Here is a 21,589-nt window from a genome sequence, read left to right on the forward strand (position 1 = left end):
AGATTTTCGAAAAAAATTAAGAACAGTCAGCATGAACTTAAATTTACTGGTTCTTATAAAAAAGAGTGTATGCAAGGCCGCCTTGTCCCCCTGGCCTGCTTCTTTGTATCTCTCTCTTATCAGACCTTCCACTTTGACATGTCTGTCTATCAGTAGAAGGCGTGGCTAGTACAATTTTCTCAAGCGTCTAAAGCCCCTATTTTCATTTAAATGTGAAGTGATAAATTATCCTTAAAATTTGGCATGTCTGTTACTTCAAAGAAGCTACATAAGCCTGGTGTCGCCCCACCCCCAGATAAAATTACCTCTGGGTACAGGAAACTAAAATTGTAATATCCATTATAGATTCACAGTTTCTTCTCACTTCTTTATATTTAAATTTATTCATGATATTTATATAATAAATTTTGAAATCTCACGATTATTCTGTCAAATCGTATTTATGACACCCATAATTTTTGTATCTAATTTATCGTCAATATTAATTTTATTGGATCTAAAAAAGTTAAATATGATTGTAAATAATAAAACTTCAAAAGTATAAGAAATTAAGCATGTATTTAAGCATTGTATTAAATGGATCATTGTCAGGGAAGAATTTTGGGGTTTGAGTCTATAAATTATAAAATAAAATCAATTTTTCTTGAAAATTTGTGGTAAACACTGATTCTTTATCAACGTCGCCTTCAAACCTGTTATACTAACCCCCGTCGTTTGACACCCAGACAGTACAGTGCAGGGGGTTCAATCCGATACTTACCTTGCTTAACTTTAAAGAATTTTGTTTTGTGGGGAGTAAAAGATAGGGTTGATAAGATAGATGTTTGTGTCTAGAAAGTATCAATTTGACATTTGTCATTTTAGAAAACTGCAACACTGAAATAGGAATAATTACAAAACAGGATGTTAACTCTGAGCCTTCGAATATTATAAAAATTTGGTTTATTAGTGTTCAATGTGTAAAACTCAATTAAAAGCCATCAGATAATGGCAGCAATCTCTTTCGTTTACATCAAACAATTCAAGTTGTCTTTTGTTCTAAAAGTAATTCTTCAGCGTTTGTTCCCGCTCACCATAGTGAACGAAATCCTACCACAACAAAGAGGAATTTCAGGCCTATTGACTTCAGGTTTCATCAGTGTTTGCTTTTAAGAACTCTGTATCCTTTTACAAGATGGAAACGCTAATTTGAGCGCAGGCGGCGAGGCAGTGGTGAGGTTATTTGAATTTTTATTATTATTTTATCAGGGACCGAGAAAGGCGTGAGTTACTTTGAAGGCCCCCCTCCCGCCCCTTGATAGTGGAGTTAATTTCCTTTCTTATAATGCTTTGGCAGAAAAAGCACAAAAAATGTCAAAACTTCTTCCTCTGGAACGCCATAGCACATTTTAGAGTGGGGGGGGGCTCTAGTGAAGTGGGGGAGGGTCCTTACGTAGTTTGCCACAACCTTGAATGCCACAACCTTAGCATCATACTTTAGCGAGAAAGTGGGGGGCTACAGCCCACCCAGCCCTCCCCCCGGCTCCGGCCTGCCTATCCCTTGCTATATAATATTCGTTAATCCTGGGATTCGAAATCAGATGCAAGAATTTAACTTTAGGTTGCTTGGGGTCGGGCAATTGCAAAGGTTCACCACTGTATTTCCGTCCTTAGAATATTCGTGTACACCTGCATACCTGTAAGCTCTTTACAATACAGTGAGTCTCCAGTGTGACGTCACAATGTTTTGATCTCGTTTACCTAAAGTTGCTAGAAAATTGAAGAAACTTCAGAAAGCAGCGACGAAATTTACATAATAGTCTTTTGAAGATGAAGCTTCTCTATACAATCAGGGCCCGCGTCAATGACCCTAAATTGGAGGGGGTCAGCAATTTAAAGAACGTTTCCTATTACCCTCTCTAGCCCCAGTTGTGGCAAAAATTTTGCAGATGCTATTCTACTTTTGTACTTTGGCTCACTGTATTTGTTGTTGTCCACAGATTTATTTATCTAAAATAATTCGAGCTGATTTTAATTCTTTTACTTTACAAAAAGTGGATTGGCCATGGCCCCTTGTCACTCTTGTTGCGCGGAGCTTAACCATTATAAATTTAGATCTGAGCCTAACACATGAATAAAGGGCCAATAAAATTGAAAAGATGTGGCACTGGATATTGTCTTGAAAGAAGTCATCCCTTTACACCTTTAGCGCGTCTCCCTTCGTCTCTTCGCCTTGCTATTTCTAGTGTTTTCAAAACTCTACCCCAAAGGCCTTGGGTCTTCTTTGGTGAAACTTAAAGGCTTTTGTGCAACCGGCATGCTTTGTGACTATAACTCAAAGAACCGGCCTAAAGTCGTACTGCATGAAAATACAAAACACAGTCAATTTTTCACGACAACTGCCACTAAGCATGCTGGTTGCGCAATAGCCTTTAAAGTGTGTGCTTCAATAGTCAGGATAAACTCACCGAAGGTTTTGTAAACAGGCACCGCGGATTTTTAAGAGAAGTTGATGGAGGAGGAGGGGGGTGTGTAAAGAGAAGAAGGGCCTAAAACCGAATAAACCTAAAACCGACACCCCCCCCCTAAATAGTCTGGAGAGTCAGACTACGCAATTAGGTAACATAACATGACTGGGCGTATGCACTAATAAATTGTATCTTATTCTCGTTTCTATGCTCCTTTGTACTATTAGTTTCCCTCATCAGCCAAATACAATCGAAAGGAAAGCTTTGAGTCTAATTGGAGGTTTTGAAGGTTATTCTCTATTCTTTACTTGACCTTCTATCAATGTTCGTATCAACAGTTGTTTGGTAAAATCAGACATTGCCAACTGCTAGACAATTAAAACTTTTTGTGTCCAAGGGGATTTATAGAGATTTTTTTGTTGCTAGTGTGTATGAACACAAAAAGATGAAGCCAAGAACCGAACATTTGTGACAATGACATATCGTTTTACAAATGGACGGGATTCCTGCTCTAAGATCGCCATTATGGATCAGACTCATGGCCATTGGAAACAGCCTCGTTGGGAAAACAACGTTTCTACACAACTACTTGATGAAGGACTTCAGCTTGTTTCAACCGACGCTTGGTGTCGATTTCAAAGAAGTCCGAAAGGTAATTCCAGAACTTATAAAGAAAATATGAAGGGGGCTTTTCATGCAGCGGCGGCGCCAGCCACTAGGCTGTGGGTGGGGTGGACAAAAGACACAGATTTAGTTTAGACCACACCCTTTTTATTGTCAGGCAACGCCCATTCATAAGCGAGTATCCCAACTTTACCAATAGGGAGCATCCGTGTCTAACTTTTGCTTACGCAATTCTTCCTCCGTGGCGCCGCCTTTGCTTTTAGTCCCACCCCCCCTTCCTATGGCATTCAGTCCCTCTGGAGTCGGCCCCCAGGAAAAAACCTTCAAAGAAACCCCTGCTGTTCTTGTGTTTTGTTTGATATTGGAGTGGCGTTTCCGTGAAATTTTATGGATCCTCAGACAATACCCTTTTGGAAGACAACTCTAAGTCCAAGAAAGGAAGAAACTGCTTTCTCAAAAGTTAAACTGTTCTTTTAAGGGTTCCAGGGTCAAAATTTCTTATATTGGGTCTTATCGTAGGGAGACTTGTGACAAGTGATGATTCAGGGAGACATAATCCCCTTAAAAATGCTACAATATGTACAGTTGTGTAGTGCTATTAAAATAGCAAGGGGGATCTGGCACAAAATGTTTCGAAAACAAGAGAAAAAGTAGAAACTTGAAAATTTTTGGCATCAACAAGGGGGCTAACCTCTGAGAATGTGCAAGAAGAGTTAGATTAAACAGTAGGGAAATCTCTTTTAAAAGGTTACAGTAAACATACCCTGGGTGCCAGAGCCTCAGAGAGTCACCGAGGCTCTGGCACCCAGGGTACAGTAAACACAACTAACTACACACGTGTGAGAAGGAAGAACCGCAGGATAGGCTGTCCGCCGGATTCTGTGAATCTTGCAATGAGTATAATAAAAATACAAGGACAAAATTCAGGAACAAAGCTAAACGGCGACGAGAATCCAAAATTATGAGATAAATTTTACTCTGATAAAGCCCTGTATGCCGGGGCGAAATATTAGTATTTGTTTAATTTAATTTATTTTGGAAAATTTATCTCATAACATTGGATTCTCGTCGCCGTTCTGCTTTGTTTCTGAATTTTATCCTCGTAATTACACAAATGGTTGGTTGGAGCCATATGTCATAGTGTATTGTTGCTTCGTAGTCCAGAGTTCACCTAAAGAAAGCACCAGGACACTGCACGATAAGCACTGCTTCTCGGTGTTCTAAAACTACTTTTGGATGCTAGGTAGCAATAAAATACAGAGCAATACAATACAATACAATACAATACACTATACTACAATGCAATGCTATACAATACAATACATTACAATACAGTACAATACAATACAATACGCTACAATACAATACGCTACAATACACTATACTACAATACAATACAATTCAATACAATACAATACAATACAATACAATACAATACAATACAATAAAATTCAATGCAAAGCAATGGGATGCAATACAATGCAATGCAATGGGATGCCATATAATGCAATGCAATACAATACAACCGGATACAATACAATATATTACAATACAATGCTTTACAATACAATACAATACAATACAATACAATACAACACAATACAATTCAATGCAATGCATTGGGATGCAATACAATGCAATGCTGTACAATACAACCCAATACAATACAATATATTACAATACAATGCAATACAATACAATACAATACAACACAGTACAATTCCATGCAATGCAATGGGATGCAATACAATACAATACAATATAATGCAATGATATACAAAAGAATAAATAAAATACAATACAATACCTTTCTCAGAAAGGTAAAGAAAAATGTCGGGTGTGGTGTGGGCGTGGTGACCTTATTTCCTTTACTTTTATTTGCCTTCTTTGGCCGCCAAAATTTCTAGTCTTATTGTGTTATGTTTTTTGTGATTGATATCAAGGCTTCTCCTGTCACTCTGATGTCTTGTGCTGGAAATTTCTTCGCCGTACCATAAGTTGATTCTTAACCAATCTTCAATTTCTCCTGTAACTATCTTAAACCACACAAACGAATGATTGTAGTCCTGCAGTATTTGCCGAGGTAAATTAAATAGTCTCCTTTGCTCCTTAGTGATTGACGAGGTCAGCCCAGCGATTTACTTCAGAGTATCAGTAGTCATAGGTTCCATTATTGAGCCTTGTGGCACACCAACATAAAGTGTGAATTCATGGCACACCAAGAAAAGTTGCCTGACGATCGCATTAAGCGTGAAACCTGGAGTAGAAACTTAGAACCGTCTTGTTCTATACACCAAATAGCGTGTATAGCTCTGTCTGCACTGTATCAAGCATTTAATGCCAGACCAGTAAAAAGCAATTTTCATTAAAGAGTGAATTTGATACATATTGTAAAACAATTCAAAAATATTCAAACAGTCTTTTCGTGGTGCAAAAGTTAAAAATGGCTTTAGAATAAGCAAACATTTTGATTCATACATAAGCTTTTCGTCTTCATCTTAGGATTCAATTTTCGAGTTCTTTATCATGTTAGGACTCCATTGATAACTTTTTGTATAGGCAAGCGACAGATTGGTCAACCTTTACAGTCATGTGCTCGTGTTTCTGATTGGCCTATTTCGATCCACAACTGGGTATATATATTTCCTAGCGTAGAGTTTTCGGTCTATTTTCTGGCGTTTTATACTCTGGAGAGTGCCACATGAAAAGCTTTAGTTTACTCAAATTGTTTGCTTTTTTTCAAAGCCATTTTTAAAAATATTTATCGCAACTGGATGTCTGTGATGCTATTTTTAAACTTCAATTGTGCTATGAAATTGGTTATTTTATGGAGAAACATCTTTTCTACAAAAATACTGCTTCACTGTGAAGAATTTTTTTGAACAGCCTTCAGACCTTATACTGCACATTAAAGTCTTGTAAAACATTATTCCTATTAACAGTTTTTGTCAAAAGACCTTCAACATGATCCAGCCCAGAAAATCTCTTCCTCCATAATATTTTTTCCCGCATACAGTTTTCCTGTGATGTTATCGAAACAAAATTCTTACCATTCAAAAATGCTTTCAAAAAGAATTAAATATTTGGATTAACTCCGTGAAATGAACCGCTGTTGTTGGCAGTTTGTTTTGCTAAAGATTCCAGATATTTCAAAAATTTAGCCAAATAAAACTGTTTCTGGTCATAATAAACATTTAAATATTTAAAAGCAGAGGAAAATACCGTTACCTTACAGTTCTGGATATCTTTCTTGGAAAATAATTAAAGCAAAGTATATTTTGGGTTTTACACGTTAGCTACTTTCTTTTATGGTCATTAAACGCCATGTGTTTTGCCATTGCCAAATACCCCAATTCGACTTACGGCCTCATTTTGAAAATTTTTTTCAAATTCTTTTATGCAAAATCTTTGACATCAGATTCAGATTGAGAGCAAGGATTTTAGTCTACTTGTAAGTTTTCATTATGATATTGCTCACGATATTGATTTTATGACGACATAAAGATAAAATTTTATAAGAGATTTGACCGTGATTGGCGACTAGGGGGGTAAAGTTTCCCCCGGAATGATTTTTGCGGTCAAATCCCTTACAAGTTTTCAAACTTCATTTCTCGGTAAAATCTAAAATATATGCTCGAACAATATGAAAAATTGTATTCGGCCTAAAATTATGACGATAAAGCCATAACTGAGCCTAAAAAAGTCGTATAATTAAGTCTGGAGAAATTTCTAAAACGAGGTCGTGAGTCGAATTGGTGTATTCTTCAATAGATCAAGAATTATGGCGATAAATTTTTTTAACTTCTGTAGTGTAACTTTTTTAACCTTTCAATTTTTTTAAGCTTTAACTTCAATCTCTTATAATTTTGAACCTTTTACTTTACAAACTTTTATTTTAACAGGACCCTTAGTGATAGCAGTATTATCTTTACTGAAAAGGCTATCCTGTATAATATGGTAGATTATTATTATTATTATTAATTTAAAGTTCTATCACTGCTGAAGACACTTAGGGCTAAAGGCCCCTGGCTCAGTGTTCTCAAAATAACAGGGGGGGGGTAATCCTGTGCTAAAAGTTCCAAAAAGGCATTGATATAAGTAGAAATTGGCTAGAGGCTGGAGGGACTCGTCCCCCAGTTATCGGCAGGATCAATTTTGTATTTCGTCTAATTTCGACGAGAAAATGTTTAGTGACTGTCGCCGCCCAATGCTTTTGTGGAGAAGAACATGGCCCTGTCTAACAGTTAATTTGCTCCAGGGTTTATCTCCTATCGAGGGGGGGGGGGGGGGAAGGTTGTCCCAAGATATTTTCGCAGATAATCCTTTCGTCCTTGAGTTAAAATGCTGTGAATTGATCTTCACAGGTAAAACCACGATGGACATGACACGGTGTCTTTTACGAGGGCAATTTTCACACCATTTTCGGATTGGTTTTTTCAAGAAAGGTTTTCATGAAAAAAGCAGGTATAGAGTCACACCCTTGAGCTTGAGGTCTCATTCTTTGTAAGTAAATTGCTCGAAATGTTTGCATTCCTTTAGGATCACACGCAAAGTAATTTCTTACACCTTTTTGCGGCAATTTTGTGATATATACCCGTCAATGGATAGCAAAAGGTGAAAAAGCAAACATTGTGAGGCGCGCTTGGACGCGCTTGGGTTCATCGAAATTGACCAGCTGAAAAGGAAGAACCCGATTTCATTATTGAAAACAAAACAAGATGGCGGGTGGGTATCACCAAATCGCTGAGTACGATTACTTGGTGAAGTTGCTTGCTTTGGGCGATAGTGGTGTTGGGAAAACTAGTTTTTTATATTATTATACGGAAGGAGAATTCAACCCAAAGTTTATTTCAACAGTTGGAATCGATTTTCGTGAAAAACACAAGGTAAAAGTTAATTTTTTTTCGACTCACTCGTGCAAAATTTTGTCAGGCAGCAGATGTTGATTTTCCAAATTTTGCTTCTTTGTCTCCAAATAGATGCATTTCTTTGTGATATGCTTAGATTTTAATTTAGAAATAGATAGGATTTGGTTTATCGCATAACTTTAAATTAGTTGAAATGTTTAAACAGTGAATTATTCTTATTTTGAGCGCAATTACTGTCAAATTTGAGATATTTCCTCGCTGCAAGGAGGTCGACCCTGCAAGGAATAGGTTTTCTGTTTGATTTGTGTCTGGATGCAAAATCGATTTGCTTTTTGCAATAAATGAGCGCTTAAATTTATGTTTCGATGGGTTGAGCATTTATTTTGTGGTTTCGGTTCTGTTATTTCGTGCGATAATCATTGCATTCCTAAAAATATTTTTATCATAGTCACGGTCGCTTGGTGGCAAAAATTTATGCAGTACGAAATTAAGATATATATTGATGTTAAATATATTTAAATTTTAATCGAAATTAATTTTTCCAACGGTAGTTAGGCCGATGATGTTTGGTTTCGTTGCGAAATCTTTGATCATGCCTATTTTTGCATTGTACCTGTTGTTCGCTCTCGTAGCATTGAGGTGCCAACCCACAAAAGGATAAAAACATTTTATGCGGGTTTTGGTAACCAAAGCCTTGATTTGAGTTTCATAGCAAGACAACAAAGAGTTCCATACATCAATGTCTTTCACTTGCATTTTTCCATTTTACTGAGCACAGCACACCTCTACATAAAGGCTGTTTATAAAAAGTTTTGTCTGATCTTTGATTCATCCAGACACAGGTGCCATCCAATAATTTATTCATTCATCAACTTTCACTTCACAACTATATTTAGACATACACATGGGCTCCAACACAGATTGGAAAGTAGGGGGGGGGGCAAGTGAAAATTGGACACCCATAACAAAAGATTTTGAGAACAGCTCTGTTGTTTTGCAAAAAGCGAGGGGACACGATACATATTTATTCATTTATCAACTTTCACTTTCACAAGTATAAGTGTTCATACACATTTATTAATGTGCCCTCTTTGTAGGTTCTGATCAGGGGTGTAGGGCTATCAAAATAACAAGGGGGGCTCTTGTGCAAATCACTGCAAAAACAGGTTAAGTCCCTGAGCCCTCCTAGTACAACACTCCTGGCTCTGCTGCAAGTTGTAATATAGTTCAAAGACTCCTAACAATATACTTTATTAAAAAGCTCTTTTCTTTTGCAAAAAAAGTAGGGGCCCTTCTCCATATCTTCAGGAGTTCTGTTCTTCATACAGAGGACTTCGGGGGTACACTCTTTTAACAAAAACAAACTTTAAAGGAACAGAGACACTCGTTTTGCCAAAAACAAAACAGATTTTATCAGATGATTAACCCTGCTGCTAGTAATGTTATGTGAAACATTCATTTAATGGTCTAAGACGTAATTTAGTGTCTAGTTGTAACAAAATCAATTTCAACAACAGTTATAACATTTAAGCCTCAAATTATTGAAAAATGAAACATCAAGCCTCAAAGGGAATTATACCTTTTTCTTATCAAAACTAAAAAAGTATATGCTGCACAATGTTCTGAGAATTCTTGAGTCCAGATTCCTAAATTTCACAGATTCGTTATTTTGTTTTATTTTGTTTCCTTTATGTATTACGTGTAACTTTTGAACAGAAGCACCAAAAGAGCTACAGGAAAAAAAAGCGCTAGGAAAAGGGCATAAAGAGCAAAATAAATGTTTCCCTTTGACAAATGCCAAAGTAAAAATAATTCAATTATTGAGACCCTACAATTTGAAAATAATTGGAGGGGATCTACACAAAGCTTCCTCATTTCTATGTTTCATGGCCCTAGTAGTTGTCCCACAATTCTCACTCAGCAGAATGCAAAAAGTTTCCAGTTTAAATGGATCTTTTAAAGGCTATTCTACTTTTTTGTATGCCAGGATAAAATATTAGGCATTACTGATTGACGCTTGTTTGTTGTTGTTCATTCTCATCGTGTTGCAGTGTTACTTATTTACTACCATTTATTGATTTTTCGTCTCAACAATCCCATCAGAGTCCGTCGAGCAGCCTGCTTTCGTGACTTTTTCTTTATTCACACACTCACATATTCTGTGATATACCTGTTCACTCCTTCCAATGCAATCCCTTCCAACAGACATTCGCTGATATCAAACACAAGTCCAAACTGAATAATTAATGGACAGCCTTCAATAAATGGACCGCCTTCTGCTCCAATGACCCTGCACCTTCTGTCCCTATTTCTGTTAGCAGTTAGCAAAAGATGCAAGCTAGATATCATTTTCTAAGAGAATCTTAGCACCAAGGCTGGCACCACACCTATCCTCTAGTAGAATGCCTCAAATCTGTGGCAGAAACTGTTGGAAGGTTTCGAAAGGCAATGCTCTTTATGAGTCAAAAAAATTTACCTTCACAGTGACCCATACTTACCCAAATGATATTAATTCTCAACTTTGAATAATTTATGCTTAATGTCAAAGTCCCAGTATCTTAAAAAAGATGAGACTTAATTTCAAACTGTTATGCTGGAGAAGTCCATGACTGGGTTTGATTGCAGGATGAGAAATTTTGAGAAAAGTATTTGAGCTTTGTTTTAAAAATCTGGTTGTTCTGGAATGTTTGTTATGGAATGGGGCAGAGGGTCAGTTTTCTCCTAATATTTGGAGGGCAGTGGTCTTTTTTCTGAAACAATGGAAAAATGTGATGTAATTTTATCGAAACAATATGCCCTGACAATATTTGATCTGCCCCTGATTATTTGGAAATGTCCCTTGTTGGGGAATGCCCCTTGTTTGATATTTAGATTTGTACTTTATTGATAGTTGTACAAATTGTAAGGAAATATCTGTAGGATGACTGGTACCTGTAATGTAGAGGCTATATTTGTATGGCTTGAGTTAGAGGCGGAGATTGTGAGGTTTTAAAGGGCTTTCTAACTTTTATGAGGATCTTTGGTCTAAAACTAGTTCCTCCTTTTGGTAAACTACAAGTTTAGAGCAGGCAAAATACATAGTATTGACAAAAGGAGATTATCTATCTCTTAATTTGACTTCTTATCTTTTCTAGACAATGTTTTTTTTTATTTTTGAATCAAGACTTCTAGATTTCTCGCATGTTTTAATAGAAAAGGAACCAAGTTTTATTAATTTTGTCATTTTTATGATTTACTTAACTTTTTCCACAAATAGAGAAAAATATATTGGCAAGGCCACATATTTCCAAAATGTATTGGGGGGCACTACGTTAGTTATGAAAGCATCAGGAAATTGGGACAGCAGGACCTTTGAATTTTCCTAAATTCCCACATTATAGTGTAAGAAAGCAGGTTAGTCTGCTGCCCCCCATTTCCTATGTCACAATTGAAGACTATCTTTGAGAAATATCAACTGTCCAATGCAATTTTGACCTTAAATTAGTTCAATTGCAGTGTTGAAAAAATTAGTAGCTAATGAAATGTCAGACTGTTACTCCAGGGCCTTTTTTAACATACTAACTAGAGGGGCAACTGCCCCTGCGGCCCTAGTAACTTTCCTTTGTTTATAACAATAGGCTGTTGTCCTCCTTTTTATATATAAACAAATGCTTGTCTCTGCACAGCTAATTTCTCTTCTTAAAGTCTATGCGTTACTGACAATATTTCAACTGTTTACAAATGCTGAGAGAACAAGGAATTTATAGAGAAATTCTGGCTAAAGTAACTTTATTGTTCTTTAAGCAATTTTGCTCGTAGAAAGAGCATTTTTTCTAAGCAATTTTGCTGGTAGATAGGGCATTTTTTCTATCCATGATTCTGTTCACCGTTTATCCTTAGCTTAAAGGTCATCTGTGGTTTTGTCTTTTTCGCCTTGATGTGGTTTTCAAGAAAAAGTACTTACTGCGTCTTATAATCCCTGTGTTTTCCCGAGAGCTGTATTAACCTAATCGAATTTAAATAATCCCGATAACCTTTTTAATAATGAATTCTTGACTTGAATATTGAATCTTTTTAATAATGAATTCTTAGTAGCACCTGCAGTTTTTGCTTGCACAAATCAAGCGGTTTTCAACTAACTGTTTTACCATACCGTAAAATAAAATTTTCTTGCAAAGTATTAAAAACTGCTATTTGGTGCTTAATCTTGAATTTCAAGAGAGAAAATTCCAAATTCTGGTTTTCTAATCTTAATCCCTTCTTCAGTTTGAGTTTTTTGTAGGATTTTGGTAATCGTCAAGTCAATGATTTCCTTACCTGCGTTTTACACCAAAATCTCTCTGTGGCTTCAATCTTTCACAATCTCTGAGTTCTGATTAGAAGTCTAACAGTTTGCTTCTTCACACCAATCCTTTACCCCCCCCCCCCCTCCACTCTCTCCCTATCTCCCCCCCACTCTCTGCCTATCTCCCTCCCACTCTCTGCCTCTCCCTCCCATTCTTTGCCTCTCCCTCTCTCCCACTCTCTGCCTCCCTCTCAGTCTCTGCCTGCCTCCCTCCCACGCTCTGCCTCCCTCCCACTTTCTGCCACACTCTCCGCCCCTATTCCTCCAGCTCTCTGCCTCCCTCCCTTAAAATCTCTGCCTCCCTCCCACTCTCTGCCTCACTTTCTGCCTCCCTCTCACTCTATTTCTCCCTTCCATTCCTCCTCTAAGCAATGTTGTTCAGTAAAATCTGGTGAAAATTATCGCAGATCGCGTATACCAACATCGTGTGAAGTAATAACATCACTACAACGTAGCTTGAAGGCTTTGAACACAATTCTCATGAATTGTTGCTAATGACTTCGGTATGATATCATAACTCAAAACAGTTGCATCCCGGTCGGACCTTCAAAGAGGTAAGGAAATGATCCGACTTAGGAATGGTCCGACTTCGGAACTTTCCGGCAATGGGAATCAAAAACAGTCCGAATTAACCAAAGTCCCAGTTAGCTGGGGTACGACTTTTTACTTGAATAAGGTAGGAAAATCCAAACGGAATCCGAATTCGGTCCGATTTAGTGAAGGTCCGAGCTATCCGGGGTACAATTTAACAAGATTCAACTGCATATTTGTAAATTACAGATGTCACTATGAAAATGCAATTCAATATTTACTTTGATGTGATCCAGATTGCAGTTCAACAACTTGGAATGCGAAATGGCTTTGAAAAAAGCAAACATTTTACGACATACTAAAAGCTTTTCGTCTGACACTCCTCGGAGCATAAAACGTCAGAATAAGGTTCCGAAAGAACACGATGGAAAATATATACCCAGTTGTGGATCGAAATAGGCCAATCAGAAAAACACAAGCACAAGATCGGTATGGAATTACTAACTACAAACTTAGAATGCATGGAATTTCGTTGTAGCCTTTGACACACAAACATGAAGTGAATTTTTTACGTATGTGCTTATTAAAGTAGTGAATTTTCCATAGAAGTCTTTGAACATGTTTAAATTCTAGTTATCGTGCTAATATTTGAGTTTCTCGCAATCGAACTTTTGTCGTGAAATTCAATGCAATGCCCAAACATTGGTTATCTGCTTTCGTTTTGATGAAAAAAACAAACAGTGTTCAGTTTAGAAGCACGTTCACACCGACTTTTGTGGAATTACTATTTAGGCAATTCATAATTTAGTAAATCAATGGACGGCTGAAGGAAAAATTTGTTAGTTGTATGAAATCCGTTTCTATGTAAGTCAACAACGCAACAATGACTTGAGAAACTTAAATTATTTATGAGTTATTCTTAGAAATTTGTTATTTGTGTCTGCACAAAAACGTTATCGCCTGCCTAGGCCATCCTTCGATAATTTTTTCGCCGAATAAGCCTTGGTATAGTCACGTGACCAAAATGCTCCTACACAGAAACTTGGACCCAAATCAAATGGGAACTCCTACATAAAATTAGTTATCGCAGAACCGTTGTGCGTGAAACATTTCAAGACAAGCATTAAAACAAGCGATGAATTCTAGAGGCGTCTAAAGTTGGATGTAACAAAGCCATTAGACTTTTATTCCTCACCTTTGAAGTGCTAGAAGATGACGTAAACGCCCATTTTTACATTTCAATGTTTAGCTATGATTTCCAGAATCTTTGCTTTCTTTAACGTAAATTTTTATACTTGACCATTAAAGAAGAATTCTTTTATTTAAAGCCTTGGAGAAAATAAGATGAATTAAAGGATTTTGGCGTTTAATTACTACCAAATACTAAAGGGCTCTTTCTACTGATACAAAGCAAAATTTGCCGTATGCCTCTAAATATTGACAGTGTCGCATCCTAACTGCACCCGGTATTTCAGCCCCTTTATTAGCATTATCACTACCCCTTTCCCTTCCCCTCTTAGAGGGGCAATTACGGGATAATTTAAACTACGCACATTGAATACTGAAAACGGTTTTCTAAAAACGTTTTTGTACTGAAACCATGGATTAGAATGTTTTAGTATTGGTGCGATTCTTGACTGCCTTCAGACCCGCTGAGAGGGGTTGGGGGATCATATTGGCCCAGGCCCCGAGCTGAGAGGGGTTCTTAAAAGTTTTGAGAAAATTCCTAGGAAAAGCAAGATAAAAAAATTGCATTTTTAATGACGTCATCACGGGCCCAATCTTTCTTTTGCCTCAGAAACTTCTCGATTGGCCTAGCAGCCTTCTAAATGTACCTTGCTTTTTTTGCTCGACTTGTATAAATAATTGATGTCAACCATTGCGATAATCAGATTGCGTTTGTTATGTCTCGTTTTGAATACTAGATAACCAATTTATCTGTTGCTGACGTAGGTGTTGCAGAGATGTAGATGAAATGTTGATTCGTTTTTTGTAAACAAATAAGCTGATTCATTAAACTGCAATTTCGATGCTTCGGGTCTTTGCTGCGGGATGTCGAGGGTTTCTGCGAGTTGTCGCGGGTTGCTGCGAGTTGTCGCGTTTTTGAAATCTAAATGCCCGTAAGATTACCTTTTCGATTGGATGGGAACAAAGATGTCGAAAGTGAATCTACTGATAAATTAACCGAAATAAATTCATTCATGATTTGTACCAGAAACCGTTCCTTGAAACTGGCTGGGGCCTATCTGAGAAAAGTAGGAGCCTTTGCTTTTTCACTCTCTCAAAATATGGTCAATCTTCGTCGTATGTGTAATATTTTTCATGACATGCTGTAGCATGCATTTAAAGTCAAGATACATACCTACCTTTCAGTAAATGAAGTGTCATAACCTATTGCCCAAAACTCACTGAAATAACAACTAGGGCTCAAACTTAGAATTTTCAATGCGTCCCCCCCCCCCCCCCCCCCCAATATCAAAATCTCCAAATGCTCCCAGAAGTTGCCAACAAGACAACCGGTTTGGGTCTGAGCATTCTTGTAATTGAAAGACCGTACTTTATGAACCAGTTTTGTTATATTTTCTCTGAAAATGCTAGCAAGAGTAAAATTCCGGGTCCGGGCACGTTTTGAATCGAAGACAGGACTATATTAACCGGTTTTATTGTTTTACTTCCAGACTTTGATTGATTTGAAGGATTAGTAGCAATAGCAATCACAATAGCCTATTCAAGCCTTCAGCCAATCAGAACACTTTGATTTGATTTGACTGACATTTCTATTGTTTAATTTTAGCACCATCGTCCTCTGAATCCGGATGGCTCTCGATCGTCCAAGGCACAACGGGTTCATCTCCAGCTCTGGGATACCGCCGGACAAGAAAGGTATTTTGATAACTTCAACGTTTTTACAATAAATCAGGGGATTTTTTAAGGAATTTTCGCTGATGGGAAATTGACACAAAAGAGCATTTTTCTTAACGTGACGCGACTGACGGTAAAAGCAAAGGGTGAGTATGCGTAGCCAGGGTTGAAAGATTTGAGGGGCAGACAAGAGTCCGACAAGAGGGGGTCCGGGAAAAGGACGCCCCCTTGTCCCCCCTCGATACACTACTGTATGCATTGTATGCAAGGCTTCGATGTCTTGCACGTCGGTCCTTACTCTCAGTGGTGTAGTCCTCAATTCTTAGGAAGTAGGCCTGTATCTCAAATGTCAACAAACAAAAACAAAAATATGAGCTCATTCAGAAAATGTTTAACAAAAGAGTAGTTGCTAGTGGGGAATCGTGGGGCAACCAGTGGGGAAATTTAAGGGCCTGGTGGGAAAGTCCCCACTAGATTGTATGTTTAATATTCCGCTGTGATAAATGTAATTTGTAATGCTTGTGTAAAGTCAATAATTTCGTATGAAAATGAAACCCCTCAATTTTAACTTACAGTTTGAATATGCTTTTATATAAGAACAAATTTTTATTAGGAAAAAAGAGTTGTGTGATGTTAAAACTGGTAATAAAATAGATGATATTTATCAGCTAATCAGCTGTGCTACAAAAAATTTCTTGCAAAACAGTTTCTCATAGTCAAGAAATGATTCATGGTGTTAAGTTGTATTAAAGGCAGTCTGTCCTCTCGATGATTGGCTGATGTAAACAATAGGTCTTCCCACCTTAACGAAATACGCTGCTCGCTTTTGGCTGGCCTAGCTGCGGTAGTGGACAACATTCGAAACTGCGAGCAAAAAGCTATCGGAAATCGCAAGAAGATTTAATTGCTAAAATTGAATCATGGTCATGGAAGGATTTCCTTTTGCTGTTGACATGTCTGTCACACAAACCAAACAGGAAACAAAATTATTCTATCCACAGCTCCACCGAATTTAAAATGATGAATTTTGAAAAATTTTCTAATGCGAAGCACATTAAATATAACTGCCTCATTGCGAATTTCGCACATTTGCGAATGATTCACTAATTTCATCTATCTATCTATCTATCTATCTATCTATCTATCTATCTATCTATCTATCTATCTATCTATCTATCTATCTATCTATCTATCTATCTATCTATCTATCTATCTATCTATCTATCTATCTATCTATCTATCTATCTATCTATCTATCTATCTATCTATCTATCTATCTAACTATCTATCTATCTATCTATCTATCTATCTATCTATCTATCTATCTATCTATCTATCTATCTATCTATCTATCTATCTATCTATCTATCTAACTATCTATCTATCTATCTATCTATCTATCTATCTATCTATCTATCTATCTATCTATCTATCTATCTATCTATCTATCTATCTATCTATCTATCTATCTATCTATCTATCTATCTATCTATCTATCTATCTATCTATCTATCTATCTATCTATCTATCTATCTATCTATCTGTCTATCTGTCTATCTATCTATGTTTAGGCCCTTCTAAGTTCCTTGACTTTTGTTTTCCAGGTTTAGAAGTCTTACAGCCGCTTTCTTCCGGGATGCAATGGGGTTTTTGCTGATGTTTGATCTTACAAACGAGGAGTCTTTTGTTAATGTGAGAAGCTGGCTCTCACAGTTGCAAACACACGCTTATAGTGAAGATCCTATGATCGGTGAGTTTTTACATAAGCATTTTGTTTGGATGGAATGACGAACCAGCTTTTTAATAAGCGACCCCCTGTTTTTAATGTATTCTGTTAGCATATCTGTCGAATTCTACATCTATTGCGCATGCAGTATGATTCCAATGACGGGGGTAACTCATTGTATGACGCTGGCCGCCCCCCCTTCTGAAAACGATACACCCTTGCATCATCACCCATGGGTTCTAGAATTTATAATTATTTTCCTCTTGTGGCCTAAAGACGCTCGCCACAACCTACTGAGATTTTACTGCGTTTCCTCAAGGGCCCTATTTTAAATAGTTAAACATTTTATTTTCTTAATTTTGCCTTTTGAGAATTCATCCAACATTTTAAGACGTTCCCTGTGGAAATAATTTCTAAGCTATACCACAAGCCATCCTATTATGAACTTGCTCGCCCACAAACCAAAGACTTGTTCTTTCTTCACCAATGCTATTAGAGAAAATGGAAAAACAGCATAATTAGGTGCACCTCTAATTAAATTTTGGCTCTCATTTCCATATGCTTTTGAGCATCTCTCAGACCTAAATTATTCTTAATCAAACTAATGATTTAAATAAAATGTCTTTTGCTGTTCAGTGTGGTTTTTGTACTTAATTTAAGACAACGATGGCATGTGGAGAATCCGGGCTAACACGTTGACCGATAACAACGCGTAGAGTTTATTACAGAGCGAGGGAGTGTTCCTTAAAGGCAATCTGTCACGATGTTGATTGGTTATAAGAACAAAGGGATTTTTTATTGTTTCCAGTCCCCCTTTAATTTATCGCATTGTAAAAAACATGGCGGAGCGCTGGAATCGTGTTTAGGCTATTGTTCCAGCTATTGTTCTCGTTAACCAATCCACAACGAGACAGATTGCCTTTAAAACTCTTTTCTCTCTTGAAGAATGTCAAGAAAATAAACAGTATCTATTTGAAAACACAAGAGATGTTTAAACCCCCAACAATATTCATAACCTAACATCTTATCAATGTCACATATAAATTTAGTTTAACACAACTTTAAATCACCATTATTTACCTACAATGTACTGAATGCTGTAATATAATTCCTCAAGGCACGCTAGTATGAAACTTATGTGAAAAGGGAGATTGTGCTACACTTACGATGGTATACAACAAGTACAGAGAATATTACTAAATACTATGGGGTGTGTAGCGATAAACGTGAAACTACGCTGTGCTATAGCAAGGGGTAGTAGCCAATGGTATGCTAATACGATACTTAAGGGAGGGGGGTGGGTTATGCAAAGGGTTGTTCCTGAGATGTCCTAAACGATATGAATATTTAATACGAAAAAAATTCCTACAAAGGGTTGGCAATTCCTAAATCTACAATATATACTTAAGAACTAGTTACGGTAGATAGCCTAAGAAATATGTGCAAGGTGCTCTTAACCTAGTTACTTTTAAAGGTAAACTTTATAAAAGAGACTTACAATCTTGATACTCGGTCGAACTTGATCTTTCAGTATTCTATAGCTTTTCACTCGGTCTGTTTCCCAAATCATGTTATCTATATTTTTATGACGTCATTAGTTTTGAATTCTATTACAACACAGCTATAGAAGTTGTTATTGAGACACGACCCCCGTCTGTATCAGGCACGCCAGGATACATTTATTTTGGGGGGCTGGCTCTAGACAAATTGGCTTATTTTTATGGTAGTCTTTTCAACATTATATTTGATGCAACAACCCTCGTATCATACTTGGGCGAAAAAGCGAGGAGGCTACAGCCCCCCCCCCCCCTCCCATCCGCCCCCGGCGTGCCTGTGTATGTCGCAAGGTATTGCGCCGAAAGCTTTGACGCAAAATATCCCCGTATTTGCTTGCGTAGAAGTAAATCATTCTTAAAAATGGCTTTGAGCAAGGAAAACATTTTGAGCCATACTAAATCTTTGTTCTGACGTTTTATACTCTGAAAAATGGCTTTAGTATGATTCGAAATGTTTGTTTTCTTCAAAGCCGTTGTTGAGTTTAGCACCGCCAAAGGATTTTAAGTCATTCTTTTGTGCTTATATTTTCAGTGTTAATCGGAAACAAGGCAGACCTCGTGGATCAACGGCGGGTTGACGAGGAAGATGCGCGGGCTCTCGCAGATAGCTTAGGACTTAAATACTTTGAAACAAGTGCAGCCACTGGCACAAATGTGGAGTTTGCTATTGACTCGCTCCTGGATTTGGTATGTTCTTAGTTTATTCAGGCTTATTGTCGTGTTTTCTTCATTGTTACTTATTTATCTATGTCATTTTAAGGGATGACACTTTCGTGATATTAATTTTTGCAGATACATTCGCGTTTTGGCCTAAAATTACAAAATGTTCATCCGCGAAAGTTCCTGAAATGCGAAATATATTTTTGTAATTAATAGTCATTATTTGATTGACATCTGTCGATATATTCGTGTCATTTATCATGCATCTGAACCCCAATTGCCTAAGGAGGAGGATTATCGTTATTATTTTTAGTAACGCAGATACCCCGTTTTAGTTTGAATTTTTATCTGAAGTTAGATCCGAAAAGCCGTAAAGTTGCTAAGCTTTTGGAGAAGTTGATCAACTTTTGTTTGAAGATAAAGTTAGATTGTTATTTTTTACCGTACAGGTTATGGAACAAATGGAAAGATGCGTTGATAAGTCTACATTACCCCCTGGATTTATAAATGGTACAGAACGAGGCCATCGTTTAAGGGAGGTTGATGAAGCCGATGAAGAGAGAAAGAATTCTTGTAGTTGCTAGGCAATGTTAAAAAATCAGGTATTCCAATATGAAAAGATAATTTATGTGAAGTCCTATCACCTAGCTGTGACGTCACTTCCGTCTGGCGCTACATTTTTCAATTTCTTTAAAAACGATAGAAAAGTCTCGCATGAACAGTAAAGTAGAAGAAACTTTGTTTTGTGATGATTTTTCTGTTTCATGGACAATATCAGACTGGCCAGCTATAAATATTTTATTAGATAAAGCAGTTAGTTCCTTCTTGAATCTTTAGTTTTTAGGATTTTCTCATTATATACAGACAGTACACTGAGTTTTCGAACATGATGTCACGTCTAGCATGTGGTTCTGTTCCCGTTATTACAAAACCCAGCATTAGGCCCGTAACTGTCGAGTCAAATTTGCTTCCAGGCCAGGAAATCATTTCTGCTATAGACAAAACTCGAACGTCCTTTTTTCCCTCAGATGTGCAATAATAAATACCAGAAATGTTGCGCTTGAAATCTTCACCGTTCGAAAAAAGACGCCACCTTATCCTAACAACGCCACCTTATACTAATTCGCCACCTTCATCTAAATCGCCACTTTCATCTAAATTGCCACCTTCATCTAAATCGCCACCTTCATTTAATTCACCGCCTTCATCTAATTCTCCACCTTCATCTGATTTCATCTATCTGTAATTTCAACCACCTTACACACTAGTGTAGACGGTTGAAACCTTGGCAAATATCTCTCTTTGCCATTAGAGCCTTGATTTTGACTATTAAAATCCACCTTAACTGATTGATGCTTCCTTAATTTGAAAGACATCACCTTAACTTTTAAGAAAACCTAACATACTACTTCATTTTGCCGTACAGCAGTTTATGTAACGCAATTTTACAAATACTGAATGCCCCTCCATACCAGATCTCCATCACAACCACCTTATCTAGTAGTAGTCACCTTATCAACTAGGATTCACCTTTAGTTAAAGTTAACACCTTATCCGATAGAAACATTTTCAGTACTAAGGTGCTCTGGTCTTAAGGTCCCTGCAAATTCCCTTTTCCTGGGTTACAGCTTGGTTAAAGAACGATAGAAAAGTTCAATGGTCCACCGAGCCGAATATCGCTATCAGTGTAGCATGTATATTTATACTTACTGTAGTTTATGAAATGCTAATCGCTGTTGAGATGACGTCATTTCAGTAATAAATACAGTCTATTTATACCATAATTAAAGGCCAATTTAGGGAGACAGAGAAAAACAAGCCATTTTGTCCAACGCATGGCCTGAATTTATGAAGAATCTGTATCAGGGAGTCTTAAAATGTAGAATGTTAATTTGCGCCATCCATAATTTAAAAACTTGTATCGTTAATTGTATTATTTGTTATAACATATTTGGTCGGGCAGTGAGAAAGTTTTTTTATGAGTCAGGACT

At 37.1% G+C, this 21,589-nt stretch overlaps 1 protein-coding gene across 2 annotated transcripts; it reads left to right on the forward strand.

The window, feature by feature from the left end:
- Positions 1 to 1,063: 1,063 nt before the first annotated feature.
- On the forward strand, positions 1,064 to 20,650 carry LOC135690292 (ras-related protein Rab-27A). 2 transcript variants are annotated; one of them, XM_065207805.2, is made up of 6 exons: positions 1,064 to 1,212; positions 2,874 to 3,099; positions 15,589 to 15,677; positions 17,261 to 17,406; positions 19,471 to 19,625; positions 20,048 to 20,650. In XM_065207805.2, the coding sequence occupies exons 2-6, from the start codon at positions 2,941 to 2,943 to the stop codon at positions 20,180 to 20,182; spliced, it is 684 nt and encodes a 227-aa protein (XP_065063877.1). In that variant the 5' UTR covers positions 1,064 to 1,212; positions 2,874 to 2,940; the 3' UTR covers positions 20,183 to 20,650. The 2 variants fall into 2 exon arrangements, with proteins under 2 accessions (XP_065063877.1, XP_065063876.1); XM_065207804.2 differs by lacking the exons at positions 1,064 to 1,212; positions 2,874 to 3,099 and adding an exon at positions 7,757 to 7,957.
- The last annotated feature ends 939 nt before the right edge of the window (positions 20,651 to 21,589 follow it).

Source organism: Rhopilema esculentum, chromosome 1 (assembly GCF_057945365.1).
Source record: "Rhopilema esculentum isolate cy_ngs chromosome 1, ASM5794536v1, whole genome shotgun sequence".
Lineage (NCBI taxonomy): Eukaryota > Metazoa > Cnidaria > Scyphozoa > Rhizostomeae > Rhizostomatidae > Rhopilema > Rhopilema esculentum.

Coding starts and splice junctions, on each gene's coding strand:
- LOC135690292 (XM_065207804.2), top strand. CDS start 7,790: ATGGCGGGTGGGTATCACCAAATCGCTGAGTACGATTACTTGGTGAAG. Junction 7,958..15,588: donor ATTTTCGTGAAAAACACAAG/GTAAAAGTTAAT, acceptor GTTTAATTTTAG/CACCATCGTCCTCTGAATCC. Junction 15,678..17,260: donor GATACCGCCGGACAAGAAAG/GTATTTTGATAA, acceptor TTTGTTTTCCAG/GTTTAGAAGTCTTACAGCCG.